Source organism: Branchiostoma belcheri, unplaced genomic scaffold (genome assembly GCF_001625305.1).
Source record: "Branchiostoma belcheri isolate BF01 breed outbred unplaced genomic scaffold, Haploidv18h27 scaffold50, whole genome shotgun sequence".
Taxonomy (NCBI): Eukaryota; Metazoa; Chordata; class Leptocardii; order Amphioxiformes; family Branchiostomatidae; genus Branchiostoma; species Branchiostoma belcheri.
Window position 1 is genome coordinate 2,362,063 of NW_017804132.1, and position 13,923 is coordinate 2,375,985.

At 43.0% G+C, this 13,923-nt stretch overlaps 1 protein-coding gene across 1 annotated transcript; it reads left to right on the forward strand.

Moving 5' to 3' along the window:
- Window positions 1-1,054: 1,054 nt before the first annotated feature.
- LOC109480384 lies at window positions 1,055-13,127 on the forward strand. The gene is made up of 8 exons (XM_019782581.1): window positions 1,055-1,154; window positions 9,198-9,291; window positions 9,630-9,731; window positions 10,133-10,273; window positions 10,990-11,088; window positions 11,231-11,347; window positions 11,815-11,919; window positions 12,548-13,127. The coding sequence occupies exons 2-8, from the start codon at window positions 9,220-9,222 to the stop codon at window positions 12,962-12,964; spliced, it is 1,053 nt and encodes a 350-aa protein (XP_019638140.1). The 5' UTR covers window positions 1,055-1,154; window positions 9,198-9,219; the 3' UTR covers window positions 12,965-13,127.
- The last annotated feature ends 796 nt before the right edge of the window (window positions 13,128-13,923 follow it).

Consider the following 13,923-nt stretch of genomic DNA (forward strand, 5'->3'; position numbering starts at 1 on the left):
CCATAGAATCCTGGTTCTACCCATAGAATCCTGGTTCTATCCATAGAATCCTGGTTCTATCCTCAGGTTCTATCCATTGAATCCTAGTTCTATCCAAAGAATCCTTGTTCTGTACTAGATCTATCTTTCTTTTGTGTGTTATCAGCTTTAACAAACAAACAAATAAACAGGCAAACAAACACATCGAAAACAAAATCTCGGAGGTGACAAGCTGATCGGTACAGGTGACAGTCTCGTGCCGTATGGTAATGTCCGTGTAGGGTGCGGCTCGGGTTTGTACATGTATGTCTTCTCGTTCTTTTTGTTCGGCTTTCAGGTGCTAATTTTTCCCCATTGGACGCCACAAAGACACAAAAACACATGCATTGAAAGGCGTACACAATGAGCAAAAACGCGAATAAAACAATGCACCAAGATGAGCTATGTAACACCTGTTAAGTGCTTGAGGGCATGTATATGGATGAAAATGACCCCCGTGTCTTTGTTCTAGTATTTAGTCATGGTGTGTTTTATGCAGTTTAAAACGCTGGCTACCTTTTACTCCATTTGCCGTTTTGGAAAGAAAATCAAAAGGAATGGTCAGAATCATGATTTTAAGATACATAGTTTTTTCTTACACTTAAGACAACTCGAATAGCAAAGTTCATTACTTACAACCACTGTACTTGTTTACCAAGAGCCAACGTTTCGATGACCGTCGAACTCTTGTTAAACAAGTGATTTTGAATTAAAAAAAAAACTTTTCTATTGAATCATTTGCTGATGAAATTATTTGCAATGCCTTCATGTACTTTGAAAGGTGCTTGAGTTCAAGTACAAGAAACCGCTACATTTGTAAAACGTTAAAAAAACTGACGCACAAAATCGCACCCTCTACATCTGCTTGGAGATAAGTACTTGCATATTGTCTGCACCCGTTTTATAGGCGTTATCAGTAGTAAATCCACCAGGTGTAGAAATTCCCTACAGAGTTCAGCATTCCGGTTCTGTAGCGCCGAAATCGCAGGCTGTACACAAAAGGCTGAACCCACAACAGCGGGCATGTGCCCTGCGGCGGTCAGGCACTGCGCATGCGTGAGCCTGTCACACAGGTGGGTGGGGAAGAGTGTAGTCCTGACAAGACGAGCCACCAGAGCGGCCGCTTTAGTCTCCAGGTGAGTCAAACACCGCGTTTCCTTCCTGTTTTAAGCGCTGATTTCCTTACTAAACAAATTCGAGGCGCTCAGTGTCAAGTTGGGTATGTTTTGTTGACGTTTTGTGGCGCTTTGAAGCAACAGCTGGTGCTCTCACACGTTACTAGCTCCGGTGGCGTTTTTTTCCTTCCCTACCCTTAACTGTAGAACAGATGTGACCCCAGAACGACCCATCAACCTTTTTTTCTCTCCGCGGACAAAAGAACAGAGGGGAAACCGGAGAGCAACAGGATTTGCATGTTTTTAAAACCTTTCGTAACGTTGGAAACGTACAGTACTTATTTTTTCCACCAGTGCTTAGCAATAGGGCGCGGGAGGCATAATCGTAATATGATAGCATTTTTACGATGTCTATAAAAACGCAAAACAAACAAAAAGCAAAGTTATGCGAACTTTCGTGAGCCCGTACGGTAGAAATAATCGTTACTGACAGTCTTTGCTTCATTGGCCCACCCTACAGAGCTGCATTGATAGGTAGCGTTTTTTTTTTCAAAGGTGATATATGTACAGGGGTGATTCGGTGTTGGAAGTTCTGAAAATCGTGCGCGGTTTTGGTAGTCAGACCGCGACAACGGCACAGCGTGTCGCGGTGTCGGACAAATGCTCCCCCGTCGCGTCGTCCTTTTCGTACCCTCAACGCCGCGAAAGACGAGCGCTCGATTCCAAAACCTCACCGGAATAGTTGCGCGGATACAAAAACCTATAAGACCACGGGCTATTGTGTAGATTGTAGGCTTCCAAGTTAAAAAGATCCCCACTGGTTGTTCCTAAATCAGGGACAGCTCTCTTAAACCTACAGCGCGCAATAAACTTGCTTTTTAGACCCACGTAAGGCCTACAAGGACCGTACTTCGGTAAGATTTGTAAACCTTCGAGGGACTTAGCCTCCATAGCATGTAAAAAACTGGGGGTTTTGGGGGTCTTCAGGGTCTTTGGGATCTTTTATGTGCTATTTTCAGATTGCATATAGACAGCATAGCCGGCCTGGTTGAATTACCCCCGTTTTTTTAGAACTGAGCTAATCAGAAAACAGCCGAAGACCACCAAACCCACAGTTCTATAAGCCTGCTACGGAGGCTAGGAGGGACGAGCCACAAGGTGTGTCGCGACGATACAGGAAACACGTTAATTACGGTTATTACCATGCTTCCTGAAGTGGCGCCTTGTGGCGCCCGGGAGGCAAAAAAGGCTATCCTTAAGGTTGATCTGTGTAATTGTAGCTCAGAGCTGATAGACCTATGATGACACCAGCGATATGTTGGCTCCCTGAATGCTTTAGTATACAACAAACGCAACATTCCAAAACAAAAGGACCTGTCCTCGACTCGTCAAGCCTATCCTGCATTCTAGCCTCCACCAGGCCTTTCTACGGGAACACGACTTAAAACTGGCCAAGGGAATCCGGCTGCGAGGAGGTAGTTTCCTTCCCTGCGCGGCCAGTCAAACCTACAAGGCGGCCAAACTCCCCCGGCAATTATTCTCCTATATATAGCCAGTTAGTCTGGTAGAGACTACCTGCATTCTGTGAAGGCAGGATGCTCGCTTCTGGAAAGATGCACCCTGATAACCGGTGACACATTCCGTGTGCTCTTCAGCATGAAGTTCGCCCCGCCGAAACACAAATGCGGGCGCCCCGTCTTCTGAGGTAAACAGGCATTTCCGATACCTGTGCGACCCAAGGAATTGTAATTAATTCTTCGCCATGCACGAAAGCAAACTCTCTAGATACCAAAGACAAACCAAATACTAAAAGTCAATGGCCCCTCGGGCCTAGCACTTATAGCATGGACTTCACTTTGCGGCTGTAACACAGGTATAGCCTGCATGCATGCCAGACTCCAGCGCGACAGCATACTATCTTCGACTGCATGGGGGAAGCCACAAGCCCCGATCCCAGGGTTGGCCACTAGGGCACTGATTTTAGGGTTTAACCGATTTTATGGTAAAATTTCCTTGGGGACAGGTTAGCCCTGGAGCTGAGGAGCTACATGTAGCCTGTATACTGGTCCTGACAACAGTCTGGCACACAGGCTATAGAACAGGTATTAGGGGTGGGTATACTTAGGAAAATGAACATACTTATCACCGATGAATTACGTCTTAAATCATGGGTACTTTGTCCCGGCAGACATGTTCATTTGTCACCTGTCGTATCAGGTAAACTATCTGCCTATCGGGACATACATCACAACAGACGTCTGGTGCAGTTATCTGTAGAACAATACTGTCTGGAGCTGTAAGGTACGTGTGTTCTACAACAGCCTGTGGCAAAACGCGAGGTCACATGTGCCTGTTCCTAAGTCTTGACTCAAGGACAAGTGTAAGAAAAGGAGAAGGGCTGCACGTGTAAGATTGTACAATGAGCAAACGCCCGAAGCTATTAATCATCTTTTACACGGCCATAGAATATTCTGGTTCTAAATTGCATGAACGAGTTTTGTCCATAGAATCTTGGTTCTTTCCGTAGAATCCTGGTTCTGTACGAGTTCTATCCATAGAATCTTGGTTCTAAATAAGTTCTATCCAAAGAATCCTGGTTCTACCCATAGAATCCTGGTTCTATCCATAGAATCCTGGTTCTGTACGAGTTCTAACCATCGAATCCTGGTTCTAAATGAGTTCTATCCATAGAATCCTGGTTCTGTACGAGTTCTATCCATAGAATCCTGGTTCTGTACGAGTTCTATCCATAGAATCCTGGTTCTGTACTAGTTCTATCCATAGAATCCTGGTTCTGTACTAGTTCTAACCATAGAATCCTGGTTCTGTACTAGTTCTATCCATACAATTTGGGTTCTGTACGAGTTCTATCTTTGTTTTGGTGTTATCAGTCATGACTACCGGGTGAGTGTTAGGGTGAGGCATTATGTCACCAGCCGGCAGTTTTATATCCAAATGGCGGCCTTAAATGACGCCAAGCAATTGTCTGGAAACTCTTTCAATCACTAAAGACCCTATAAAACACTAATTCTATCGCGGACGAGGTCACACGATTAGTTGTACTCAGAAGTAGGTCGCAGAAGGACAACTAGAATAGTATCAGCTGAAAAGATATTCTTGTGCCCTCAGCAATACTGGGCAGAAAGTCGTTCGAACATTGATTGTGTTTTATTGGGCTTTTGGTATACTTATCTTCTTCGGAAAAGATGCAGAAGTTGAGTAAGATGAATAAAAAAACAGGAAATACGAGGGTGACTGAAGTTACTGATCTGTTTTCGCCTAACGCGTTGTGTGTTGTTTCACAACAATGGAACACAACAGCACATTTCATGCGCATACTTTAGTCAGCCATCTTGGATTTGGGCTTAGATAATGGCGACAAATTATGGAGCCTGTTTTCTGACTTGTTCTATAGAGTACACAAGGAAACTATAATGTTACATTCCAGTAATTCATCGTACTATATATATGAGATATAAAATTTTGATTAACAATGATGAATAATACTTGTGACGAAGACTTGTAGTGAAACCAGTAAATAGTGACTATTCAAGGTACTTGGAGCAAATTGTAAAGAAGTAGACAGGTGAATACTATAGACCAAATTCTTAAAATGTTTGAGTCAACGGGAAAATAATCTATGGGACCACCAGAAATGACCCCCGATGGTCGTTATGCATTAGGGGTCACTGGTACAGGTCACAGGTTGTATCGAAGGTCACCCCATGATGTATAAAATTTTCTTCGAACACATGATTTCCCCAGCTACCTGTTATCACATTAAAAAACAGAAATAGCCACATTCCTCTGCAGCACACAATTTTGTAATAAGATAGCATTGAGGATGAGTATAATTTTGTTGTTAGTTGTGCATTGCATAGAAACAAGAGAGAGATTTCGATATCCGCTATAATTTTATGCTGGCAAGATGAGTTCCAACATCTTTTCCGACAAGTTTTCGACATTTAAAATAGAACAGCAAAGTTCATATCCCTTATGAAACTAGACAAACCATGCAATATATAAGCTCCGTCTTTTCATACATCTACATCTGCCTTAAAAAGCGAGAAGAAATTGAACCTGTACATACCAGTAGTAGTTTACATTAGTCTGTATGATTCTAGTAAGATATCGCTGTAATTTTAGTCTGTTTTATTCATGGCCTGTACTTACCTCGTAAGAGCATAAACATATAATAGATGTCTTTCATTCATTCATTCCTATCGCAATAATCACTTGAACAATGTTTCCAACACAACAGACAAGCACCTGTTCAGCTTCACATGGCGAACAAATCTGTTGATGTGTCCGTGTATTAATGTGTTAACAAACCCTGATACATATTTAAAGGATATCTTTTTCTCTGGGAAGATCGTGTGAGATTCCACTAGGTAAAGGTGTGAGTGTGAGCATGTTCACCCATTCACTCATCAGATACTTGTATCATCACGGGAGTCATCTACATGCATTTTTATGACTTGTATGCATGATTCACATAACACCACACCTACCACCGAACAGTGTGCGCTCTGTATGTATGTAAAACGATCATGACCCTATTCTGATGCAATGGGGTGCTTTTCTTCGGCCTAAGGCTTCGTTAGAAAAATTATCATAGAACAGAAAGGGAAGAACAGATACGATCTTAAACGTTTCCTTATAACAATGAGTATCAGAAATTGTCTGCTCCGTATCAGTCGTAAATTGACGGGTTAATATTTCAAATACTTCAAGTCATGAATTTTAAAGCGAACTTTCATGTTGGTAAAAACTAAATTTGGGTGGGCATGAATTTTGATGAACTTTGAAGATATGTAGGGAGAGTGTTGACAATTATATCATGATCTAAGCAAGGGTGGGAATGGTCAACCAGACTTGAAAGAAAATTCAGACATCGCGTTTTGACCACCATTATGGTTGACGGTAGCAAAATCCATGCTCAGGAATAGACTTTTACAAACACGATTGCCCAGATGGTTAGGTGGCAGTTGAGACTTAGAAGTTAGAGCTCTCGACTCAAAGTTGAGTTTTCTACGCGTTTCGAGGCTTCCAGTATTTCGGAAACATCAAACGTAACTCTCGTGGGACCTTGTACTTTGGCACCTGTGCGACGCAAAAGGACAAAATCTTACAACCAACCAAAACTGAATTCAGCCTAAATGCCCCTCATTTTATCATATTCAAGGTCCCAATCACCTAGATTATATAAAACGATATTGTGAAAGGAAGCAAAAAATGAACGAGAGGTCATTTTTCTTACCAGCTGCGTCCAGCCAGACAGTTGTTTGGCCTGATCTTGTCCCCAGGCTGCGAGTGTCAGACAACCATTCCCCATTCACACCTGTCTGTCATAGCCTCCGTAGCAGGCTTATAGAACTGGGGGTTTGGTGGTCTTCAGTTGTTTTCTGATTAGCCCAGTTCAAAAAAAACGGGGGTAATTCAACCAGGCCGGCTATGTAGTCTATATGCAATCAGAAAATAGCACATAAAAGCTCCCGAAGACCCTGAAGACCCCCAAACCCCCTAGTTTTTGGCATGCTATGGAGGCAATGTCTGTCAGTCACAGGCCACGTGTTCTGGGGTTTACACAGAGGACACAAGACACGCATTCTTTCACCTTGACAAGGCGTGAACTGTACAGGACAATTATACGTGGTACAACGGCGTAACACACCAGCTTCGCAGGCACGCGGCGCGGCGGCAGTTGGCTACATTACACCGAACGATTTGTTACACCTAATTATAACCCTTGGACATCTAAAAAGTCTCTCACACATTTGACAGGAGTTTTAGTTAATGGCATTTGACACATCTACAGTCTAAACACGTCCATTACCTCCCAACACCCGTCACACAACCCTGAGGGAACATACCTGTCTCATTATGTCTACTCAGTTACCTTTCTAACTAACTGTCAATCACAGTGAGGGGAACAGATCTGGTTTAGAATCATCCCTGCGTTTGTTCACCTGTTTTGTTTTTCCTGCTGAGCACAAACGATCAACAAACAAAACCCATGTACACAATAGAAACAAAAATGGACTGTTTTTACAGGTGAGGCATCGTGTACTGTATCTGTATCGCCGGTATAACCGCCCTTCGGCGTAACACACCAGATTCGCAGGCACGCGGCGCGGCGGCAGCTAGCCAAATAACACCGAACGACTTGTTACATCCAATCTTTGCACATCTAATAACTCTATTGTTTAAAGCTATCTAGTGATGATGCCCCAACTGTACTTGGTGGCAACGAGTTCCACTCTACGATAGTTCTTGGAAAGAATGAGTTTTTAAACACCTCAATCCTTGGTTAATAATTCGGTAATGATCATAATGTGTTTTTAAAGGTGCGACAACTTGTATAGCGTAGCCTTTCTAATTGTAATCCTTTGCACATTTTGGCACTCAGGACCATACTAGCCTTAGGCGTACTCATATGTAGTCTTATACCGTGTATTCTCATTGTATTCAAAAGAACAACCAGATGTTAAAAAATCCTTTTTTTAAAGAATATGTGTTCCCAGCCTAGATAGCTACGGACGAGTGATGAATCGGGAATCTCTGAAAATTTGTTTCGCCGAAGGGAGCAATTCTAGGGTAATTTCGCACGGTTAATTGAGCTATCCAATTAAGCTAATGCTGACATCAAGAGTAGACCCGACGCTGTGTCGCCTGAGGCATTAGTTTGTCGAGAACAATATGGCATATTGTCGCTGCCACTCCAAGAAAATGCATGGCATGCATACATACATGAACATACTTGTACGTACAAGTTGAAATTCTGTACTTTGACCAATAAAAACAAGAATGTTGACCTTATCATGAAAATAGCGAACACAGACTGTCTACATCACAAAAGGCACTGTTCACGTAAAGACGATAAAAACAGAAGGCATCATGGATAAATTAACCACATACCACCAACAAAATTATTCACGACACAAGGGAAAAACGTAGTTCATAATTTATTTTGTTCATAAATTTTGCCGTCCAATTTTGAGGCTCTATATTGGCTGTGTATTTGGGAAATTAAAGTGCAATATGACATTATGGGATTCCCCAACCACTTGTAGATGCATGGACTGCTTAGCTTTTCATGGAATAAATTATGATATTCCCTCGAGCCAGGTCTGCCTTATTATAAGCCTTCTCATTTTCCCGTAACTCCTTATGAATAAGTTAAGCTACGAATGTTTTCAGGATCCGAAAATGCTTTGGAAAAGGCAATGATGGCATAGCCTCTACCAGGTGTCAGAGGCGGCTGGAAAGAGTAGAAATTGGGGAGATAGACAGATAACATGCCATGGGAGTTAGTCCGCCAAAGGAGTACAACTCTGAGCGGCAAACTGTACTCCTGTAACAGACCAACTTCCCTGGCATGTTTTTTTTAGACTATTTTGCCAATTGCTACTACTTCCAGCCACCTCTGAAGCCTGGTAGAGGCTACGATGAATTTCACAACAAAAATACTAGAAAACAACCTTAAAAAGAAAGAACAATACATCCTTAGTGCAATATCCCTTTGTGCTCGTCTTTCCTCTGACTGCCGAGATTCTATGACCACCTGTTCAGATGTAACCCTTGCCCGCGGCAGGTCGGCAGCTATCTTGTAATTTCCGGAATCCCCCTTCATTTAACTAAATACCTTCACAACACAGGTTTGCATTGTGGTCGCTATATCAATTCCCCGGTTCAGATGGCCCATACAATCCCGGCTTAGCAGGGTCTTACAGAAGACAAAAGAAAAACCTTGTATATATTCCGGTCTGGGTAGGAACTATTGAAATGTTCAACTCATCTGTTAAGTAATTGTTAAGCCAAAAACGTCGCAAAGGTATGTAATGATTGGTGTAAGAAAAGGTGGGTTGAAACTCGACCAAACCTAAATACTATTCTATTGCAGTTTTAAACTCCCTCGGTATGTATGACAAAGTTGTGTTCGTCTCTGACCTTATGCATACTATTATTATGAATGTAGCCGGTCTGTACTTAACTAAACCCTTACGCAAACCGAAAAAAATACCCAAACAAGGTAACTTTAAATGGTTATCTTCTTCTTTTCAGATAAAGAATATAACAAGGGAAAATGGCTTGGAGTCGTCTGACGGGCACAGTGAGTGTTAACGTGTTGCTCTTGCTGTTCCTGTCCTCAGTTGTGGTAAGTCCAGACTTATTTTATTACAATGACACCTGAAGCTATGGCATTTAAATGTTATTATGGAAGGGTTAAAAAAGGAAGACATATTTCTACGGAATTATGTAGTGATCCTCAACGCTTTTGTTTTATAAGCTTATCATATGTTCTTGAAAGGCTGAATTGTACAGCTTTGACACAATGTGTTACAAATTGACTGTGCTACATATCTATCAAAATACACATTATCTTACAAATGCATTCGTATAAATCGTTCAAATCTAGTAATACTATTACTTTGCAAAATGTTTGGGAGAAAGGGGCTGTGTTGCTACATGATTTTTTTTTATCTCGCCGTATAGAGCGCTCTGATTGGTAGCCAGCTGTCCTGCCGGACCTATGAGGAGTGTGAACGTCACGAATACTGCGCCATCCTGCCCAATCAGGTGGAAGGAAAATGCCTGGTGAGCACGTGACCTCTTTTCCCCACCAATAAATTAAAATCCCAAAATTACTAGGAATACACAAACAAACAAACAAACAAACAAACAAACAAACAAGAACATACACCAACGGGTATACCGAAAACAAAACACCCTCACATTAAGGTAAATGCGAAAACTCTACAGTGTGCCTTGTATATGCCAATAGTAAACTGGACCTCACTCTATGAATGGTGTCAGAAGTGGGATTCAATGCCGTAAAGTAATAGAAGCAGATGAAACCGCAAAAGCAGTACTTAAGATAGTTCTCTAAGAATTCAAATTCTATTGGGCACCCACCACTCTTCTTCAGCATATGAATACTAGTTTACCTGATGCCTAACCTTTATCAACCTACTGAACAAACTTTTGTGGTATTCTAGGGACGAGACTGTTACGGCGATGCTGACTGCCCTGGGGACGTGACGTGTGACATGTCGGAGCCGGTCTTCGTGCCAGAGCGGGACACCCACCGGGGAGCCTGCGGGACCGGCTACTCCCGCCCCCGCCCGCCGGCAGCTGAGGTACGTACGGTGCCTTCCGTCTCACGTAGCAAATTGCGGATGACTAGAACCATATATCCGGATCGAACACAACGAACCTTCGACATGTTATTACAAGAAAATACCAAATGACCAACGGTTCTGTCCATTTTGTCCAAACATGATTGAAAATGAGCACCATTTTATAATGGATTGTACACTATACAATGATAAGCACCTATTGCTGTTCACCTTTCTTTCCGCTTGTTCAATTGATTTCAATACGTTAGATGCTATAGATAAATTCAACTACATTCTCAGGGGAGATAACCAATACAGTGTTCAAATAGGAAAATACATTAAAGAATGTTTCGATCTTAGAGACCACATGTTAGAGAATAGTTAACCTTTATTGTTACATCATACATATACTCTGTACGTAAGATGACGTTATCCACACATGTATTTAGCTTTGTTAGATCTTTAGTTAAGTTGTAGAAGACCATACAAAAGTCTCTGTACTTTTTTGTTGTGTCAATAAAGAATCATGTCTAACATCCCCGTCAAGCGCTGATATCGACGGAGGTGTTCGAAATAGAACAGTGGGTTCGATGTTCGACGGAGGCGTTCGAAATAGAACAGGGGGTTCGATGTTCGACGGAGGTGTTCGAAATAGAATGGGGCGTTCGATGCCTTCGATCAGAATCATTTTTGCATATTGCAACAAGCTATTCACATTCCACTTGTTTTGTTCGCAGTGCCTGTCAGACGCAGACTGTGAGATCCCCGGGGCCCGCTGTGTGAAGGGTTACGGCACCTGCAGACCGGTCAACCGACAGGCTATCATGGACCCGAACGTAAGCACGTGCTGAATAGGCTGATGTGGATTTTTGGTGCTGCAACAGGAGTTTTCAACCCACCAATATGGCGGGCGTCATTGTCACGTGACAGCAAATTTACAGCTTGATGACGTAGTTTTTATCTTTTTGTTTCCCCCAGGAGCGGTACTGTCGTCAGCAGGACGACTGTCAGTACGGAGAGCAGTGTGTGGAGAGTTACGTCTGCCGGCTGGACACCTCGCAGAAACAACCGGTCGTACCGGGGAACCAGCAACTGGTGCGCAACCTATATTACCTATACTACCTATATTATCGTTCTACGACGTCAAATCGAGACACGTAAAATTAAACGTCAAGATAGAATTGAAGTTATTTCAGGAAGTCAAAATGTACTCCAAACGTATCCCTCTTCTAAATACACCAACGTATTCTGCGTAAAACGTTGGCTGTATTTGTCACTTATCTTGATTAGTCTCCACCAGACTCATTTGCAGGCTGAATAAATAGTAGAAATCGGTCTAAAAACGAATGTAACTAGCCAGGGGAGTTAGCCGGCCACAGAGGGTCCAATTTGCCTTTTTAGGTCGATTCCTACTAATTAGCATTCATTCCGCCTGCAAAGGAGTCTGGTGAAGACCACTAGTATATCTTAGGAGTCCTTCGCAATCGAAGATGACCGTCAGTGTCCTCACTACGCAAGAAAACCCTGTTTATATTTGTTGTTGTTGTTTATGTTTACCCCAGGCTTGTAACCCGTACGGCAGCTGTACTCCGTGTCGCGGGGACGGCCAGTGTGCCTCGTACGAGTACTGCTCAGACCAGTCCGGAGTGACCACAGGACAGTGTCTGGTAGGTCCATATCTATCTACAATAGGCTACAAGTACAATTCGGCAGATCCTGCATTTTCCAAAGGTTTCGCAGGCATTCAAAGCTTTCTATAGACCCCAAGAACAAGCAGGATCTTGTAAACGCTGCTTTTTAGGTACTACATATGTGTGACTGTCTTCATACAGAACATAGATAATCAAAACATACAGATAAAGGTTTGTCAAAATCCATGTCACGGCATTGTCGTCCAAAAAGGCCCAGCGATAGACTGGTTGATTCAGCCTACATGTATGTTTCACCACGCGTTGCCATGACATTCTACGTTCTAAGAACAAGTAACAACCTGGTTGCCATGGCAGATCTGTTCTCTGTGTTCTAAGAACAGGTCATGTTCTATTGTCAGGACACGTAGGCAGACGACGTTGGAATGTGACGTTCCACAACAACTCAAGAGACTAAAACAAAAGAAGTTCCGGAACTCTAGACCTGACTTGGGCTCTTTTCGACACTGTTACGCATCAAAAGGATCGCAGGCAGTGACCGTAGGCAGTGCCATCCTAGAATTCTCTAGTTTAAAGCAGTTGTAAACAAAGTCCACCAATGTATCACATGTACTGATTGTTTCCATCACCTTCTTCTGTTCTACAGGGCCAGGACTGTTACGGTGACGCGGACTGCGAAGGCGGGCGCTGTAACGGTGGGTTCCGCCAGCCCAACACCCGCGGCTGGTGCAGCGCCCCCACGCGTGCAGTCGTCGCACTGCAGCGGCCCGACCCCTTACAGGTGGTCTACCCCGAGTACCCCTACCAGTCCCTCTACCCACAATACCGCCAGTCACTGATAGACTATATGCAAGGAGATAGCAAAACCCTGGACCCAGCTAATGTTAAAGACGAAGACAAGAAGGGGGAAGAACGCAAGGCAACTCCAAAGGACAAGCGACTGCGTCTCTACGAAGCCAGGCGCGAGAAGCGACTGCAGGCGTTTCTGAAGAAGGAGAAAGAACGCATGGACAAGTGGACCAAGAGGGAAGACAAGCATCGCTTGAAGGCCTTGGGTCTGTAGGTTTGTTTTTGTCAGGACAGCGTGCTAATCTCCAAGCAGAGGTTTGGGTGGAAGATCGCAACGTTTTTGCTGACTGCAGGGCTTCTCTACTCTCCACCAGACTATTTTAATAACAGCGAGGGTTCAAAAATAGCAAAAATGTAGCCAAACAGGGGACAAAATTAGCTAGCGCCTGCTGTTAGGAAGGGGAAATTAACCTCCCGCGGACTGACTCTCCTGGCCAATGTATTCTATTCCCCCCCCCCCTTTTTTTACCGAATTCTACGATCCGTACCCCAGTACTAAAGGAAGGCCTGGTGGGGGCTAGGGCTTCTCTGACAAGCACCCGTGTCAATGTGGTGGTTGTCAGAAAAGAAAAGCAAGGCAGCGCAGTCGGAAAATATAACAATCTTTTCACGCCCAATATTTGCTTGCAGATTACGGCTAGGACACGCAAAGTTATCAAGATAATGCTAGGAAGGCTCGATTGCAAGCGCATATCTTTCTGATTTGATATTAATTATAACTGCCATTTTAGTTATACTGTCAACATTATATATATTGCACTACATCGTATGTACAATGTACATTGCCATGCTATGCACGTGTCTTTACGTGGTGTGTATGAATTGAAAACATATCGCAGATGTGACAAAATTTCTACATAATATACAAGAAACAAACGATAATCTAGGTAACTGTTAGTTCTCTATGTATGGAATTCGAACTTTTCTAGCCATGACGGTACTCCCACGTAACCACAAGTTACTGTAATTCAGTCCTAAACCGCACGAGAGAGCCATTTCCATACCGTCCTTTGTAATGCTTCAAAAAAGGAGCTTCTATTCAATGAATGTCCTTGCTTCAAATTATGAGGAAGCATTAATTCTTTCGCCGAGTTTGCAATGAATAATCGACAATAATTAACGACGAACTAACGTCTAAACAACTGGATATTTTACGCAATAATTTTTATTTCA